General features: G+C 42.6%; 1 protein-coding gene across 4 annotated transcripts; it reads right to left on the reverse strand.

Annotated features, from left to right (window-relative positions):
* Positions 1–2,431: 2,431 nt before the first annotated feature.
* Positions 2,432–13,549, reverse strand: jph1b (junctophilin 1b). Of its 4 annotated transcripts, none has more exons than XR_009932423.1 (7): positions 12,928–13,549; positions 10,500–11,262; positions 7,987–8,105; positions 5,937–6,622; positions 5,672–5,768; positions 3,505–5,445; positions 2,432–3,472 (listed from the first exon to the last, which is right to left on the reverse strand). XR_009932423.1 is itself a non-coding variant. In XM_062481510.1 (6 exons), exons 1-5 carry the CDS (start codon positions 13,304–13,306, stop codon positions 5,688–5,690), a joined length of 2,028 nt encoding a protein of 675 aa, XP_062337494.1. In that variant the 5' UTR covers positions 13,307–13,549; the 3' UTR covers positions 2,432–5,445; positions 5,672–5,687. The 4 variants fall into 4 exon arrangements, 2 of the variants coding, with proteins under 2 accessions (XP_062337494.1, XP_062337495.1); XR_009932424.1 differs by having other exon boundaries at positions 2,432–3,121; positions 3,153–5,445; XM_062481510.1 differs by having other exon boundaries at positions 2,432–5,445.
* Between the last annotated feature and the right edge of the window lie 6,235 nt (positions 13,550–19,784).

Below are 19,784 nucleotides of genomic sequence, written 5' to 3' on the forward strand. Positions count from 1 at the left end.
CACCAGGGTGCGCTGTCAGTACATTGAGAAGGTTGTTCAAACTCCAGGGATAAACCGAACATGATGTCTTAAGTGTGTAATTCAATAATAACTTCTTCCTTCTCTGCCATGCATGTCATGCTAGTCTTGAAATAAGCTGTTTCTTCTAACAAACCCCTAGGAGTATTTCTCGAATGTGTGGTCGAGGGCACTCTGACATGGGTTTATTTCCAGACTGAGGATTGTCCAGAGAGGAAAGCCCAGCACACACACACACACACACACACACACACACATAGAAAGACAGAGAATCCATGCTGCCATTTTGGTCGTGCAGTCCTTACTCATGGGATCTCACATTGCCAGCTGCTCTATATTGTCATTCATTGAGGAACTGAGGCTTCAGATCTTATTTCTTCTTCTCCAACTACATAGGAAAGAATGAGAGACTGGGATAGAACCCTGAAATACATTTCCAGAACTGTACCTCGTCATCATCTTCGGACTTGGTGGATCTACCACAGCAGGTCATGAATCCATTCAAAGTCAACAATGACAGTTGTCACTTACCCAATTAACCGACAGTATATTATCTGTTGTGTAGATTCAGATTACGAATGCATGTACCTCTTACCAAACGGTTTGAAGTACCTAACAACAAAGTTGTTTGAGTCAACTACTACTAAGAATGGAGTATCTTCAATTTTCTAATGATGAGTATTGCATTTGCCCCATGCACCTCATGGCAAGACGTTAATTAATTGTTAGACTCAGCTCAGCTAGAGAGAGCCCCTGTCAAATAAATCCATATACAATAGATGACGTGCTTGGGCCAAGCAACAATGCTTTGCTCTATAAATAAATGGGTTTTGGCTGTGTTAAGGATGTTGTCATATTGAAGCTTCAAGCCAAATAATCTGAATAGATTCACCAAGCTGGCCATCTTGAGTGTTGATTGCTGCAGGTAAGTCAAACTTCCCTGGTCTGGGCACGTACAGATGACCACATAGTGGTCTGGTATCTTTGTTTGTCTGTGTGTGTGTGTGTTGTGGGGTGTGTGTGGGTTGCAGTGTTGCCACTGCCGTTGCCGCTGGTGACAGGGGGGAGCAGGTGCCACAGGGCAGAACGACCTCAGAGCTTTGACCCTGAAGGCCTATCTATCTAGATCTAATGGCAGGGGGTGGGAGCAGGGGCGGGACTCGTGGTGGGGGCTCAGGGCTAGTTGGGGTGCTCAGAAGGTATGGGTGGGCAGGGTGAATTGAGGAGTCTCTCAAGTCCCTAAATGTGTCCAAATAGGTACTAGGGAAAGGAACCTTTTCTCACACCCGTTCGATCGACTAACATTCGAATCAAGGTGGAAGGAACTCAAATCAAGTAGTGTACACACACTGTATGTGTTCTTGACTTTCAGTTGGGGTGTGGGTTTTAAATATTTAATGTATTTACTTGTTTGTTAGCTTTTTGACAGTGGTCATTGAATGGAAGCTAGCTTACAGTAAAGCAGGGCCTTGGTGTCTGGTTGGTGAGAAGCGAATGAAAAGAGTGTGGTATTCCACGCATCAGAAGTGATGACCTGTGAAATAGGAGCGTGTGTGTGTAGTGGGAGATGTTTGAGGTTTGACGCTGTCTCTCATTCTCATGCCTGCTGTGATATCGCCTGTAACCAATGGTGTTTGACCTTGGCAATTCCCGCAAAAATATCCCTCAAATAGAGCATGGCAGAACTAAGTTCACTCCAGTCTGTCTTTCTCTATCCAAGTCCATCACTGATAGTCCTGATCCACTGAGAACTGTTTTCAGTGACCGATACATTAACATTTCCAGGGCCTGATGTGCCTATAGGATACTATACATTCATTCTAATATCCTGGACTTGACGACTGCTAATACTATATTATATTACTACTTTTTTGTCGACCCCGTAGTCCTTTTGGAGACACAAAAAAAACATTGGTCAGTGACCTTCCATTCCACTCCCCTGTAGTGGTCCCATAGCCATGTAGACTGTGGTCTCTCTCTCTCTCTCTCTCTCTCTCTCTCTCTCTCTCTCTCTCTCTCTCTCTCTGTGCTTTCTTATGTGACACTATCCCAGCCACAGCAGCTGTTGGTCACTATTTTAGTTTCAGGATCACCACAGCTATCTCTGAGACAAGGGCCAATTTTCACACTCCAGGGTTAGACTGCTCCTAATAAAACAGTAGGTCTGCCGCTGTGACAGATCAGTTCAAGCCTGGGGGAATTCCCCTTTTCCTCTTAACAAATCACATATTTAACCGTGGTGGGAATCGACTCAAGATAGGATCAAATGAAATGAGAGGTAGAGGACAGAAGACATAAAACTGGGAAAGTTAAGGGATAAGTGACACTACTACGTGTTTAATGCGCAATGCGACATCTTCAGTGGACTTACTGGTCAAAGAAAATGTAGAGCAGGAAATTGGACAGAAACATGTTCATGTAAACTCACTTTTTAATTCTTCTTGTGGGAAACGACTGCCAAAAATACAATATCCTATGCGGTCTGAAATACCAGAAATATCAAAACAAGTCAATATTTGGTGAACTTTAGTGATATTTCCTGGAAATCTGGCAACAGTAAACAACATTGATGTTGAAACCATTTAAAACTACATATCAAAGTTTGGCAACAGGATGGTTTTCCAAAACACAGTTTAGAACATTTTAGAAAAATACCCAAAGACCTAGAAACAGTATACAATGTACATTGACATACAAATTATACAGAAAAATTCCTGTCACTATAATTTAAACATTAAGTAACAAAAGCTCATCATTTGGGGCTGAAAAAGGGTAAAAGGCGTGTCAGGTACAACTAGTAAAAAATAGCCTTATACATAGCTGTGCAAATACAGTTTAGACAAGAAAAATAAACTCTAAGATAAACTATATAATTAATGGCTCTTTCAATGTATCAACTTTCTCTGTTCTTGAATTAAAACGCATCAAGATATCAACATTCAGAAACCTCACTGCATTGGCTTTTCTACCAAAGATGCTTTCTTTCTTCTCATCCAATCTCATCTCACACACTGAGACAGTCAGACCACACTGTCTGTAAAACACCTTCACATCATCACACCACCAAAACAATGTCAAAACAATGTTTCCACAATGTTGTGCCCTCTCTGTCCATACTGGCACATTACTGAAACCTATACTTTATCTTTCTCCCATTGAAAATATTACTCTTTCTACCATTTTTCTTTTAATCAAACTGTCAACAGTTATATTCTACCTCCTAAATATTACACTCTCTATACAATGCACTATATATTCTGATTTTAATGGCACATAATGATTAATAAATAAATCCAAACTCTAATAGACTGAACATGCTTTACTATAGGCACAAAAATGGTAATATAGATAATACAGCAAACAGACCTAATAATAATAATAATAAATAATAATTAAGACGATGGTTCTTCCATCCAGTAAACTGGAACATGTTTAAGTCCAGACAGGCATCCACCTGAACATGTTTAAGTCCAGTCAGGCATCCACCTGAACATGCAGTTGTATGTACCTGAAGGTATTCAACACTCAAGCAGGACGTTAGATAGATAGGGAAGGATGTTGAAACACCACCTTCTTCAGAGCATGCATGTTAGTGTGAGGTAATTCTGTTGAGTCTAGGGGTTGGGGAAGAGCTGCTAGTTTTTTTCCAGATTAATGATACCTAACTGAATGCTTAAGATAATAAAACAATCCAAGAAATGTAACATTCACATCCAAGCATGCAAAAATTAGGTCAATTTCTGAAATGGCGTTTCTTATGGGTACCATACAAAATAAATATTCAATTTACATACTCATGTCTGAATCAAACAAAACTGAATGCATTACAGTAGTGTATTTATCGCTCTATTTAATTAGTTGAAACGGGACTATAAATACAAATCATAGTATGCAATATTTCCAGAAATGTAACAGCAAATCTTTGCATTTTTTCAAGACATCCATTTTATTCAGTGATTCATTATTGCAGTATCCACTGAGCCTTTATTGCAGAAAACAATCAATATACATTTGCACACCACTATGAACATTGTTTATAATGTGACAACTGAATGTAATTGTGAGGGTGGCCCAATTTCTTCATGGACTTTCTATAAAGTTTATATACATACATCAGTTATAATTGGTGCAATATGATTTTTGCTATCACTTACTGATCTTTGTTGTTGGAATACAATAATTATTGATAATCTTTTCAACACTGATAATGAAATAATTAAAATGTTATCGTCTCAGACGTTTATTTTATACGTACAGTGTGAACTTTTTCTTCAACACTATCCAAACAATGGTATTCCAAATTCATGTTTGAGTTATTGTAAAATATGAACTGTTTCTCTATAGTTCTGAGATCTGAGATTTCAAACAGTAATTTCAAACAGTAATTTAATGGTAATTGCAATGAAAACACACTTGCAAATTGCATAAGATATTGTTTGTTTCTTTAGATCTTTTTACACATTAAATTCAAAATTTCGACTGCATAAGAACTGTTTTGTGAAACAAAGGCTCGGTTGAAATTCCTTTGGGATTCCAATGAACAAGTCTGTGCAATAGATGTCTCGACTTTGAATAAATAAATTAACAAAATGAAACGCCCCCTTGAATTCAATATTGGTAAACAAAGAAAAATAAAACAGCTATCAACGGACACGGTATCACAAAACAAAATCCCACTGACTCTGCCCCATGCTCTAGCATCATATTGTGGATCTATGGACACCAGACAAGGCTGTAGCAGTGGCTTTATGGCTGTAAGACTGCTGGCTACCACTGCCACAGAGTGTACGGTTTGATTTCTAGCGAGTGGTAGAGTGAACATTGAGATGGATGGACATACGGACAGTCAGACAGACAGACCCACTCCCAGGAGCAGTAGAGACCACTGAGACACTTTTATCCCCTGGCAGCATTTGGCACATCTCCCCCTCAAACACGTCAGATGGTAAAATAGTAAGGCAGCTGTCGGCTTCCGTCAACTAAAAGTGCATCTCCGAACATATCCAGTCAAGTCCTCCCCCAACCAGGAACCCCCCTTCCTCCCTTCCAACAACCTTCCAAGACAACACCCTGACACCCCCCTGCAGACACACATACACACACACATCCTCCAAGGCAGATGGAGTGGCAATGCACTTGACTGGTTACAGCTTGTATCAGCAAATTTCCTTTTTTTTTTTCTCTCTCCCCCTTTCACTGCTTGCTTCAGGTTTCACAGAACCTGGGACGGGTCACAAATCATCGCCAGCGAATCTGGGCGGCCTCGGGCCCGGCGGTCCAGGTCTCATCTTTCTCTCCCCATGTTTCACTCTATTTCAAGTCCTCCGTTTGCCTGTGTGTGTGTATCTGACTCGGCGCCATTTTTAAAGGCCATTGACGCAACCGCAGCGAGTTAGGGGGCCTAGGCCACTAGTTTGGATGAGTTCACTAAAGGGTCAAAACAGGAGGTTAGAAGATTAGATTGTTGTGTTGAATCACATTTAGGTGTATAGTGTATATATATATATATATATATATATATATATATTAATACATACTGTATCTATTTACACTTGAAAAATACCTACGTACATATTTACACTTTGACTCAAATGTGGTCTTAATGGATCAAAACTGAGATAATAATGTGCAACAGGAAGTTGAACTTTCTTACCTGAGTTGAGACTTTGTCAGGTCAGAAAATGGACAAATATTATTGCTAGACCAATATTCAACAGCATAACCAGGACAACCAGAATTGAGTTAGGACCCTGTGAAAGAGATAGAGCAAAGTAGGAGAGGGGGAAATAATGCAGGACAATGTTTAATAAACGATTAGATTGAGAGTAGGTTACCACCACACCCTTAACATACTATACAATGCTTTGAAAAGGCACTGGCTGCTACCCCATTCTTCCCCTTCTAGTGCGTCTACTTACTGACTCTTCCTCTATGGTATCCGAGCTGATTTCCATGCTGGCCTTCTTGGTTTCTGCTAGACTCTTTGGCTTGTGCGAATCCTGTTTTTTTAGTTTATTCTCTTTGACCACAGCAGGCGGCTTTGGCGTTGGAGGTTTTGGTGTTGGGGTGCGGTACACCTTGGCTGGTGGGGGCATGCGAGCAAGGTCAGATGCGGTGAGTTGAAGCTCCTCATCAACACCTATAGGCTCATCCGGAGGTGGAATTTTGACATCGGCCTTCACGTAGTAACCATGGTACTGGGTGTGCAGCTGACCGTTGCCAGGGCTGGTGGTAGCGTTAGCGACAGCGGGCTCTACCGCCTTGAACGGTTTGGGTTGGGGCATTTCCACTTCCTGTTTGAGGGAAGTCTTGGAGGCAGCCTTGGTGAGGCTGGCAGCCTGGGTCTCCACGACGGGGGTCTTGTTCTCTTTCCCAGAAAGCTTTGCGGTGATCTTGTTGCTAAAGAAGCTCTTCTTGACAGCGGGGGGCGAGGGGGGGGGCGTGGGGGCGGGGCTCTGGGAGGGACTCTCAGTGGGGGTCTGGGTCGGAGTGGTCCCTTTACGGTAGAAGTGGGGGCTTCCTGTGGGAGACTTCTCCTTCTTCTCCTCTGGGACCTCTCTGATCTCAATCGGTTCATTGAACCTCTGCTTTATGTAATCAGGGCCTGGAAAATATAAGGGAATTCCACAATGATTCAAATTAAGTTGACTTCTGAACCCTCACACAGTCGCTATATTTCAAACAAATTCACTAAACCCTCAATTGAGCTACATACACTTGCACAACCCCTAATATCATTTTGCTCAACTGGACTGGACAGTCATAATTCTACTTTATTCCATGTCACTTTGCTCATGGTTAGCATGCTGGCTCCGCAGCCATGAGTTCACAGATGAGGTATTTGTTCCTTAATGGAGTTTCAGAGCTGGCCCAGTTGGTTTATAGTTCCCTGTAAAAGGTTCCAGGCATACTCTACATACTCCTGAACACTGATGAGGGCCAGGCCTGAATGTCCGCCTGTTGACACCCAGCACAGCCCCCCCGCCTGTATAGCTATGCTGAGGAGAGCCATCTTGTTTTAAAAACTAAGACCTCCTTCATCTCTTATCTCTCTCGCTCTTTCTATCCATTTCTCTCTCTTTCTCTCCCCCTCACCCTTACTCCCTCATTCTGTCTGTATCTGTGTAGACAAGGAAGTATCTAACTTATGGTAATTACATTCAACTTCTAATACATTCATTAGCATTAAGATGTTGTATATTCATGGCTCTTTCACAGACACCATGTGGAAACACAGAACCCAGACACACATACACTTGGACAAGGAGGATTACAAAGAGGGGTTGCAGAGGTGGTAATATTCGTAGTGGTCTGAGATCTGTAAACTAGTTTGGATTAGAAGAAAAATTCTGCACAGCCCTTCAGACAGTATATTTATATCTCTGTCCCTCTGCAGTAAACATTGCTAAGCCCCAAGCTCTTTTGTTCAACATCCTGGCAGTTTGGGTATGGTGGAACATCTGTGTATTGTGGAACAGTTACTGAAACTGGAGAGCAGATATTGCGGTGTCAAGGCTTATTTATGTTTTCCTGGCTAAGAAAAGCTGTGGATCAGTTGCTTGGTTACATCATCATAGAACTATGTCCCATTGAATTGATGTGGCTGAAGTGACAATGCTTTGAAAAGCGACTGGAAGGAATCAACGTGCAGACCTGTACAAAGTTCATGGAAACCCGGGGATACTTCTACAGCATAAAAAACACAGTATGGCGAAGGTGTGTACAGTATGTCATGTATAGTAGGAGTCAGGTGGCTGAGCGGTTAGGGAATCGGGCTATTAATCCGAAGGTTGCCGGTTCGATTCCCGGCCGTGCTAAATTACGTTGTGTCCTTGGACAAGGCACTTCATCCTACTTGCCTTGGGGGGAATGTCCCTGTACTTACTGTAAGTCGCTCTGGATAAGAGCGTCTGCTAAATGACTAAATGTATAGTGAAGGTTGTTTCTATGACTGGATGGATGGTTTACCTGGCTGGTGGAAGCCAGGGGACAGCTCCCTGGCCACAGCCCTGGCGATGTCTGAGTCCTGGCTGGCTGACTGGGCGGCCTGGTCTGCGGCTTCACCTTTGGCCCGGGCGTGGGCTGTCCTGGAACACACAGGGATTTAACTGCATCAGGACCATGTGTGGATTCATAACCCTTTTGAAAAGGAGGGGTTTTCAATTTCAGTGATACATTGCAGGATGTGAGAACCCATTTCAAAATTCATTTCACAATGCAATATCCATTTGAACGACATACCACAATTATGCAAAATTAAGCAAAGTTTACACATTGTTCATACAGGAGTCCAAGTCTGCAGGCAGACACACAACCTTCTGCTCCAAGAAAAACTATTTCACTATCTTCTCTTCTACATAAAGCAGATATTATCCTGGTGTCACAGAAGCCATGAAGGAGCTAAAGACAACCCACTTAGCTCTTCGCTGTCTAGTTAAAACTATTTGTTTAGATTCAATACTGATTCAGATTGCCATAAAATAAACTTCCTTTCCTCAGAACCTTCTCGATTCATAAACAAATGACCCGGGTTCAAGACTGCTTGAGTCATACCGCAGATGATATGCTACCATATCAGCTGCTTAGGCTAGGCTAGCTACAACCACTGCCAGCCAGGCAGTATTTCTGTCAGCTGTTGAGTCCAGTCCTGCCTGGCCTTATTTAGGCAGGGCCCACTGCTGACATAGACACACACACACACACACACACACTGTATGGGCACGGCACCCTCTCTTTTTAATCTACCCCTCCCTTTTCTTTTTCTCTCCCAGTCTGTTACTCTCTGTACTCTTCTCTCTGTCTGTCTCTCACCCACTCTATCACAACCGCTCTACTCAGCCTTCACCCTCCATCATCGCCCCAATCCTCCTCCTCCTCCCTCCCTCCCTCCCTCCCTCCCTCCCTCCCTCCCTCCCTCCCTCCCTCCCTCCCTCCCTCCCTCCCTCCCTCCCTCCCTCCTTCCCTCCCTCCCTCCCTCCCTCCCTCCCTCCCTCCCTCCCTCCCTCCCTCCCTCCCTCCCTTGGGCTTCCACCCAGATGAGGGTAAAGTGAGGCAGGCCGAGACCCCTCCACACGTTCCTATGCTCTTACCATGCAGATCAACTGTGGCACCACATAACAGCCTTCAAAGACAGAGTCCTCAGTTCGACACATTCTCACACTCCACTCAGGGACGTATTACTGTTTCATGACACCATGCGTTGTCGCGGTGATGAGACAAGTCTAGGGCTAGTACTTATTAACAGACCTCATTAAAATTCATGAGCCAGAATAATCTTGGGTAAAGAACATGCTAATTAGTGTTTTTCATGAGAGAAGACAGCACTGAGACGAATGACAAGGACTTCTATGTTGTCGTCAAGGGATGCAGTTTAACCTTTCGTAAACAGACAGGTGAAAGTTTTATATGCTGTTAGACATATATCACTTCATGACTATGTATTGTTAAAGACAGAGCTCAATTAATCAATGTTATTGCTCTACATAGTGATGAAAGCAAATACCCTGAGTGGCTAGGATAGGAACATCTACTGTAAACACAGGAGTGAGTAAAGGGGACAGTGTGAAAGACTTTATTTAGGTCTTACCTCAGATCTTAAATAAATGTGATTCATAGTCCACAGTATAGCTCAAGTCTGACATACATGTGAGAGACCAACCATAAACCCCTGAGCTAACTGTCCTGCCATAAATTGTTTTTAATTGTTTTTAATTTCTCATTGAAAAGATTGTGTTGAGAGGAAGTGGTTTAAGTTCCTTTGGGAGAGAATATGATACATTATTGCACACTGAACAGTAAGTTTAAAGTCAGTAATAATGTTTTACAATATCACTTAGAATTGTTCACGGAACATTATCATAGATAACAATGTAACAACATAAGCATTACTACACAGGTGCAGTCTGGGTCAAACCCTGAGAACTATCTCCATTCTTCATTTTACTCCATCAACAAGAGGGAGAGAGAGAGAGAGAGAGAGAGAGAGAGAGAGAGAGAGAGAGAGGGAGAGAGGGAGGGAGGGATGGAGAGAGAGACCACCAAAGGCCTCCTAATCATCACTCCCCCACCCCATCCATGTCCCCAAATCCCCTACCCCAACATATATACTTGGGTACATGGGGTGCACCTTAGTTGGGTTTCATAACCCTTATCCTCTGATTTCAACACTTTTTTCTTACAGCCATCTAGTCCACACCGCACAGGTGTCTAGGTGGTGAGAACCCAAAATTGGGTTGGGCCACCCCAATACCCCATGTCCCCTACTCTGAGGACATGTCGAGATCTGAGCTGGTCTGACAGGTCTAAGAAGTGTAACAGGTCCACTTTCCACTCTGATTGCCTTGTTAGGATAAATGACACATTACTGATACCTTTCCAAACCCCAGACCATAGAGATCCATATAAGAGAAGTCATGCTGATCAGGACACAACATTAGAGACCATTTACTGGGACTGGCCCCTGTGAATAGAAACCTGGTTACCTTGATGTAGCGATCTCTACTTTTGTCCTGGCGATGGCTGCAGCGCGGATGGCTCCCTCCACGGCCCGGTCCACCTTCTGTTTGGTTTTGGTGTTCCTTAGAGGAATGAGCTGCTTCCTGATGCCTCTGGCCAACACATTGTTTTTGTACTTCCCCTCTTCCTTGGTGCCATCCGGGAAGATGGTGCAGCCGTAACCATGGCGCTTGTTGTTCATCCACTCCCCCTCGTACTTCATGCCGTTGGAGCGCTCGCTGACCCCGAAGCCGTTGCGTTTGTCGTTCTTCCACTCGCCCATGTACGACTCAGTGGTCAGGGCGTCCACGTTGTCCTCCAGAGGGGCATAGTCGTCCGCCATGTCCCCCTCGCCGAAGCTGATGGTGGAGTTGGCGTCGCTGGAGCTTATGCGGCTCATGGCGCCGTCGCTGCGCGCCGAGCTGCGCTTGCTGGAGATGGACGAGCGGGAATCGGACTTGCGCAGCTGTCGCAGGCTGCCGAACAGGGACCCCCGGCGGAACAGGCCCTTCTTCTTCTCCGGGCCGCCCTCTCCGTCCGAGTGGAAGTTTAGGACGAAGCCGCCCCTGGTGCCGGCGGGGCTGTCGGAGAGGTTGTCATGGAGCACGGTGCCGTTGCTCTGCTCAGAGCGAAGGGAGGCCAGGGAGGTTCGTAGAGGGGAACGAATGACAGTGGCCATGCCGTATGGAACGCTCTGGCGCACGCCGTAACCATGACGCATCCCACCTGTCCACTGGCCCTGGTATGTACCTGCCAGGAGAGAGAGGACAAAGGGTACAGAACAGCCAGTCATGTCAAATGTTTGATGTGAAACAATTGATGACTAAGCGAATCAATGAATGAAAACACAGACACAGGTGAACCCTCCCCAGGGCCTCATAATATTATAATAGCTATAATAATAAAGCTCAGTTTTGTTAATGGTACCAAGGTGGCACTAATGTGAAATTTGTCAGTTTAGATTACAGAACTTTTTTGTGAGTGTGGAACTGCCAGCAGTATCTACAGTAGGCTTCCAAACTATACATTGACATGCTGATTAAATCCATGGAGGAGAACTTTGGCAGTACGGTTTTGGCAATAAAAGGCACCTGTGCCTGTGAGATTTGGTATGAAAAGGTAGTAGTGCCTCTCAGCTTGCCTCAGCTCACTGATAGCTCCAGGAGGAGGGAGAATGTGCTATTTTAAATATGGAAGTAACTTGAGACATTGGGAAGTTTGTCAGTCTGGGCCAAACATAACTCCGCCTACCTTGCTATGTGAACTGATCATAGTGGTACAGAAAGGTCTGACTGAACTTTTCAAAATTGAAATCATACTTTAAAATCATAAAGTAGATTAACTAAGGTTTCACTCACACTAACAGTAACGTGGTTTCTGTCATCCCATCATACTTTTTTGAAGTGTTGAATTATGTTATTGATTGATGATTTTACCATATTCCTGAGAGAGAGAGAGAGAGAGAGAGAGAGAGAGAGAGAGAGAGAGAGAGAGAGAGAGAAGCTGCAGGTGAGAACTGGATGCCAGGTTTGACCTGGCAACTCTGGCTGGTACACTTTGCTCCTCATAGATGGCCTGAATTTCAAGTAACCTACACTGCGGAAAGTTTTAGTTCATGTTGCTCAATTAAAAGATCATCTGATGCAAATAGCTTGGCAACGGCAAATATATATATGATTTGTTCAGAATGTTCAAATTCCAAGATTTCGGAACATAAAAACATTCAAGAGATACAGAAAAGATAGTTTCAGAATTCTTTATGATGGCATTTTAGGGGACCCCACAAGAGTCATAGGTCAATTTAAACCCTGTCCTAAACATACCATTGTGTGCTGGCGTGTAGCCTACATATTCAAAAAGTCTTGAAGAATCTTGAGCAAACTGTAGCCCTAACAGGCGTGTTTAGGCAGAGCTTAAAACAATTTTCAAACCACCTGTTTTTCAAACGTCTTAGGTTAACAACCTACAGTGTAGAAAAATACAAACTACCCTGCATTAAAAAGACTTCCCCCTAACAATACTGAACAGTAATTTCCATGAAACGAATAGCGAGATAATCGATATTTGTCTATATGTCTGTGGCTGGTGAAAAAGCCTTTTGATTTTCTAGAGTGGATGACGTTTCTATTTATAGCCGTGACCTCTATGGGAGAGTTGGGCGCTGTTGCGGCTGACCAGTCCCTACATATCAATATAACTTCGCTAAGGCAAAATGGAGTTGAGTTCGTGAGTTTTCCGGGAACACTTCCATACAGATACATTGTTTAAAATGATTATTATTTCCCCAAAACGTTGAACTATTTGATGTGCTACCACTGCATAAGGAGTCTAGATCTGCACGACCAATCAGCACTTGTTTCGGCTTCAATCCAAAACTATGTGGGGTGTATCCACAAACTGTTGCTGCAGGCTCACCTCCATCCCCGTATGTTTCAACCCCATATCCATCTTGCAGACCGTTACTCCACGTCCCGTCGTATCTGGCCGGGGTATTGAGGCTTTGACGTACCCCATATCGGCCTTTAAATCCATGAGTCCATTCACCGCGGTAAATCCATCTTCCTTTCGATTCCACGCCGAGTCCGTGGCGTTTCCCCTGCGCCCAATAGCCCTGATAGACGTTGCCGCTGGGCCAGGTGTAAACACCAACTACCTCAAAGCCGTTTGACCAGGATCCGGAGTACTCACCCTGGCCCTTAGGCCCGGTGCAGATGCCATGTCCGTGGGCTTTCCCATCCTCCCAACCACCGCAATATGTGCCACCATCGTCAAAATCGAACCGTCCGCCCGTCATTCAGAAAATGAGGGTATATGGGGAGAGCAAAGCCCAATGTTGCGCGGTCCCTCGAGAGTCCAGAACGAATTTTAAAATATAAAGGAGGGTGCTGAAGTGTGAATCCAGGGGACAGTAAGTCGAAGTTCCGAGGCGATTAATGATTGTCGCTGTGGGCATTTGTGTTTGTCGGCTCAAGCGGTAGGCTACGTGGGAGGGTGAGAGAGCGGTGCCACCGTGCCAGAACTGCTCCTGGTGAATTTTATGACTCGCTCACTCTCTACTGTACTTCCAATCTCCAGACCCCCCCCCCCCCTCTCTCTCTCTCTCTCTCTCTCTCTCTCTCTCTCTCTCTCTCTCTCTCTCTCTCTCTCTCTCTCTCTCTCTCCCGAAGGTTGCAAAGAAGAGAAAGAGACAGTTTTATTCATTTTTTTTTTAACTTTTTTAGAAATTGGAAGATTATGGATGGCTATGCCAAACTTTTAGAATTATTGGTAAAGACTGTAGGCCATCTGGTTAAATTAATTATACAAAATGTCTTTAAATGAAGAGGAGGCCTATTTATCTTCACATCCTGGACTGGGATGATAGAAATGTGCAGTGACGATGATGAAACAACAGTGACATCTACTGGCACAGAATAGAAAGACATCAGAGGCACACAACTCAAAATGGATCTTCAAGTACCACAGGGTGTCAGTGTACCCTAACTGCTCTTGTTTTAGGATTGAAACAACCTATAACTTGATTCCCACACTAATGGTACAGTGCATATTCTGCAGAACAGTGGGAGGATCCCTTAAATATAACTACATTTTGACATTTACATGCATATTTACATGCATTATGTAAATTATGTCATAAAGGACCATCACATTTGTAGAAATGAAAAGCAAGAAATGAATTCCTTTATTCGGATGAGTACCATGTTAGAAGATTGCTTATTGCTCAAATGCTCTGCACCATAACACAATATACAATATAATCATAATCCTCTCAGTTAGACAGGTACACAGTTGAACTATAATTAGAACACCTAAAAAGGAGGGGGGGGATAAATATAGTTCAAAGTCCCTGTGATGTTATGCTCTCAATCAGCTCTCAATGCCTCTTGTTCAATCAAATTACTAGGTCGGAACTCACTATAATACTTGTTATGAAAAGGAACTAGTACTGTTCTGTTTGAGGGATACTGTTCTGTTTGAGGAACGTGCAATCAATTACCCCAACTGTTAATGGATTATACCAACATTGAAAGAAAAACATTTTATAACACACAAGGAAATGTTTTCCTTAAAATAATGGGTGCACTTTCATTACACCAAACTGTTTGACTTTGGAAGTAAAATCATCAGTCACTGTATTCATATTTGTCCACAGTTGTTACAAAGAGGGGTTCTTACTTTAGCATGGTTTCTTATCGGCCCTCATGTATCAGCTAAAGTCAACACGAGTGAATTACATCATTTACTTTTATAGAAACACTGATTTCAGTTGCTGGGGGCAATTGAGTTTTTGCCATTATGTCACATGTTGTTGTTCAGGCAGTTATTGTTGAAGCTTAACACACAGACACACACACATGCACACACACACACCACACTCACGCATACCACAATTGGCTATGCAGGGTATAGTACTGTACTGTTATTATCTAAATATCCTTCTCCTTAACTTACTTTGTCATCTGCACAGACAGGACTGTCAACCATTACTATTATGTTCTCATGACATGTGAGAATTGTTGGTGATAGAAATGCACTGCATTAACTTACAAACTAAGTAAGATGAAATGCAACATATTGCTATTGCGTCAGGTGGCTGAGCGGTGAGGGAATCGGGCTAGTAATCCGAAGGTTGCCAGTTCGATTCCCGGTCATGCCAACTGACGTTGTGTCCTTGGGCAAGGCACTTCACCCTACTTGCCTCGGGGGAATGTCCCTGTACTTACTGTAAGTCACTCTGGATAAGAGCGTCTGCTAAATGACTAAATGTAAATGTAAATGTATTGCAGTTATTAAATCAGTAGTGAACTCAGTGGAAAAAGGCACTCTTGAACAAATACAGAAGTATGTGCAGCACCTGCCTCCAAGGACTATTTGAGTATTTCTCTATATATGGTACTAAAAATCCCTTCTCTCTTTGGATGCATAGCATACTGAACACATATTCAGCTAAGATAAAAATCTTAAAACATGAGTATACCTTGAAATCAAAACACAACATTTCAACCTACACATGTCTAAGTGTGTAGGCTGTATTTGTAGCAAGATTCAATGCAGTTTGAGAATAAAATAAAATATTAGACCAGCTGGTGTGTGCTTTGAGAATCGTTTCTAAACTCAGCACAATTACCTATAGACTGAGGATTGTATTTCCAATAAACCTCTTTTAGGGAGCTAAATGAAAAATGTGGTTTGTATTCAATCATGACATGATTCCAGAAATAGAACATATCCTTTTCTGAACAATTTTAGTCTTTTGGTGGTTCACCACATCTTGAGCACAAGGCTAAGAAGTATAGTTGTAATGTTGCAGTTTGCTGTAGTGGTACACACACACAGTGTGCCCCACGAATGAAAACTTTTTACAAATCAGAGGTCAAAGAGGAGAAATCAAATGGCTTTTTGTGGATGTTTCTTTCTTTTAGTCCTTGAATGGTCTGAATTTTGTTACCTTCTTCCAAATCGCTGGCTTGGCATTTAGACTGGATTTGTGTAAAGGATGATCAAGCCAAAATCTCCTGGATTTGGATGGTGCTTTACAGCCCAGAAACAGTCCTAACTGATGTTGGAAACAGTAATCTTTCATCTCACAAACAGATTTACAATTCCTGTACATAGTTTTCTGTACTTTATAGCGTCTGCAGCCAGGCAAGTGGATCATACAGTAGCATTCCACATTTAAACTATTGGTAAGTCCAAAGAAATTTAATGCCACAGGAAATATCAGCACTCACTTTCTGACAACACTTTTTGAATGTCTGAAGTCACACAGGAACAACATTGAAGCTACTTGACCTAAGAAAATCATGCCACCGAGTTGTGGTGTTGCAGTCTGTGGAGGATAAATTAATTCTCACATTCTCAGCAACTACTGGAAGATCAGAGGACTTTGGATGTGCAATGAAGGGTAGGGCAGTTGGAATAAAATAAAAATAAACTCGCTGCTAATTGTCAACTAACTGACAATCACTAAGGAACAGATTCATTATTTTACTGTACGCTCTCTGTTTTTCCAGCCCAAAATCAAGATCTGCTGTTGCTTCATCCTTGGGCTCGGGATCAAAACAGCAAATCACAAGAAAAGTCCTCCTGCCCTGTAGACGAAAACATCTGCTTTTTGATGAAACAAGCTACTATAATGTAATTGGCTTGATGGCATTTTCATATTTGGCAGAGACACAGCAAAAAAGGGAGGGGGAACCCTGGTTCTTTCATGCTTCAACGCTTTAAAGATATATAACAGTGAGAACATGTTATTCGCCAGCTGGTGAGGTTTGTTTTGGCCCAGATTTTGTTGCTTTGTGTGTGGCAGCCAGCCGTCCATGGCTGTCCTCTGAAAATACTCTCACAGTTACCACAGGCCCCACACCTGTTTGTTCACATGTTAGATTAGGGTATACAATCAACCACATGGACTGAGCATCCAGTATGATACTGTATGATGATGTGCAGTATATTGTATGATGACATTACTGATACATGGACCGCAATCCATGGAAATTAAACATATATGTTGGGAAGAAGAATCAGTTGTTGTTACATATGCTCTTTTAAAGTACTATATAAATGAATGACTCCAAAGTGCATCTGGTATGATGTGGTACACAGCTTGTTTAGTTTTTTGGAGGTATTGTCTTGACAACTTTACCCAAACAGCACAGTTTTCTTTTCCTAGTAGGTGTAGCCATGCATGTTGGGAAATATTTTGTTACAAACAGAGATGGGCTAGAGCATAGATAAATAAAATGTACACTTAAGGTTTGCATCTGGTATTTACACAAGGATGCATCTAGAAGCAGAAGGACCAATCAGACAAACAGGTCTTGGGTGTGAGAGCCAATAGAGTGAAGTCTCTCCACCTTTCCAAACAACCCATTTTCCATGGTAGTGTGGGGTCTGAGCTAAGACCAGGCACATGCAGATCTCAGAAAACATAATTCTCATGGTCATTATTTCTGGTCGTCAGCCAGCAAACTTCCATGGCCTGTGAAGTCCCAACCATCTGAGGAGGCCAAGTGTGGGTCAACTGTCAGTATTAAAAGTAGTTAAAATATTTTTTATTTTTTATTCTAATTGAGATGACACCATAATGAACTGATAAGCAGAATTGTTAACTGATTACTTTCTACAATAAAATGATTATGGGTTTATCTTAATGCTAACAATGGGAAACAATGTGACCTACAGTCTATTTGTTTACACACATTATTCCTAGATCGAGAAAAAAAAACTGCCTTTTGGATGCACTTTACCTAGTAAAGCTAGTGGTAAGGCAGCTTGATGCTAACAAAAACAGCCAAATGAAGGCTTAAAATCCACAGAGAAATACTGTGGGCTTAGCTAGACTGTTTCTGTTGGCCAGGACAGATGATAAATCAGCCTCCCCCAGTCCTCTGTCCCAGCTGTGGCAGAGAGATGGGACGGTGCCACTTGTTCAAATCTGTCAGGCCTCATCCAGAAACAACCACTTCACTCACTTCACTTAATACTTCCTAGCTCAAACCCTGCGTCCTACTACCTAGAACTAATATTATCTAGAACTCATATTGCAAATTCAGCAGATTCCCCTTAGAGTTAAGGTTTGGATTTATAATGTATGTACTGTATGGAGAAGGCTGAAACAGAAGGCTTTTAAGGTAACTGATCATTGTGGACATTTATGAGTATTTGCCTAAACTAGCCAACTGGGTAAAAATACCAATGCCTGTTTTGGTCATTTATGTGTTTGGTGGTTTAACGGGATTCAGTAGTTTTGCATTGCAGTGTCTAAAGGTGGTCAAGTCAAACTGGGTTTCTTTAAGGCCTGACCCCTGCCAATATGTTAGAATATGACAGGGTGGAGTGCAGATGAGTTCCAGCAGGCACAGAAGAGTGTACTTTAACTTTTAAAAGGCTGTCGATGTGAGAGTTCTATAATTGCAGAACTCCAATAAGGTCCAGATGACCAGAACCGCACTGTGCAATGGAGGTGGTTTGAAACCACTTTAGTAAAAAGAAAAAAGAGCCTTCGCCCCCGCTGTCGTGTATTGTAGGCCCTGAATGTCTCTATCCAAACACATTAGAAATGTTGGCTAAGTTCAGCATGTACAATAGTAGACAACGGCGTAATGGCCCCAGAGGTACATAGGTGGTGACTATATGGTAAATTCAGGCAAAAGACTCATAGCCTTGGTTAGGCAAGCACCATATTTGTGGCAGGTGATTCTCTTATGTTCCCAACTAAGTTGAAGACATACTTCCAACAGTAAGGGATTTCAACGTTTCAACGAGTCCCAGCTGTACAGTGCACCTTTGGTTGGCCTCCAGATAATATATATATATATAGCCATAGAGTGGACAGGACTGCCTGACACCAGGATGTTAGCTGAAATGGCTGGTTACCACTCTCTTCCAGTTTAGGAAGTGATGTAATCATCAATGGCTGCTACCAACTTATCTGCCAGCATTGAACTACTCCACCACCCCGACAAAGGGAGAGTACAGTAGGTTCACATGCTATTCTAACAGATGTTCAGCATACTTCTCTTTTTTTTGCCAGCAAAGCAAACATTTACGTTTGATGATCTCTTGTCTTTAATTTGAACATTTATCTTCATTACTAAAATTGTCACAGGTTGCATTACACATATCAGTTGTCTTTGTTCCTAAACATACAGAATATATCAAATCATAGCAGGCTATGAGTCCATTGTTATCATCAATTGTACTATCCAGAGTAGAGTACAATAAAGCAGATGAAAAACAAGACTGTGAAAAAAGGGTAAAGAAGATAGTCACACTATATTTCATGTCCAACTTGCCAAGAAAATTAAGACCAGCTTTGTTTTTTCCCAGCTTGGCAAGGCTATTTTCACAGGGGGGAAAACTGCTGACCCTAACTGAATCTGACACTAAACAAATAAAAGCTGTAATTAAACTGACAATACGCCAAATGGAGCCCATATTCTGCTCAAGTAACTAACAAGCATTGTTGCACAATGGTTGGAAAATCGGATTGACTTCCAGTCATTTGGTATGACACTGATTATGTTTATCTTTACACCAAACAAGTTTAACAATCCAAGGCATGTCAATGTTGACCTGAAATCCAAAAGAAAACTTTGGGAGGATCCCCTTCTAATAGCCTACAAGAGTGAAGGGATTGATTTCTGGGACGCTGACTGCGCACAGTTGGTGTTGAGGCATACCTGCTTCCTTGGCTCTCCCACCTGTCTTTATAAACATCATTAAAAAAAATAACATCAAGGTCTTCCATCGAAGGTCACATCATTGTG

The sequence above is a fragment of the Osmerus eperlanus genome, chromosome 16 (assembly GCF_963692335.1).
Source record: "Osmerus eperlanus chromosome 16, fOsmEpe2.1, whole genome shotgun sequence".
NCBI classification, from domain to species: domain Eukaryota; kingdom Metazoa; phylum Chordata; class Actinopteri; order Osmeriformes; family Osmeridae; genus Osmerus; species Osmerus eperlanus.

Coding starts and splice junctions, on each gene's coding strand:
- jph1b (XM_062481510.1), bottom strand. CDS start 13,306: ATGACGGGCGGACGGTTCGATTTTGACGATGGTGGCACATATTGCGGT. Junction 8,106..10,499: donor GTAGAGATCGCTACATCAAG/GTAACCAGGTTT, acceptor TGTGTGTTCCAG/GACAGCCCACGCCCGGGCCA. Junction 6,623..7,986: donor CCCTGGCTTCCACCAGCCAG/GTAAACCATCCA, acceptor TATATTTTCCAG/GCCCTGATTACATAAAGCAG.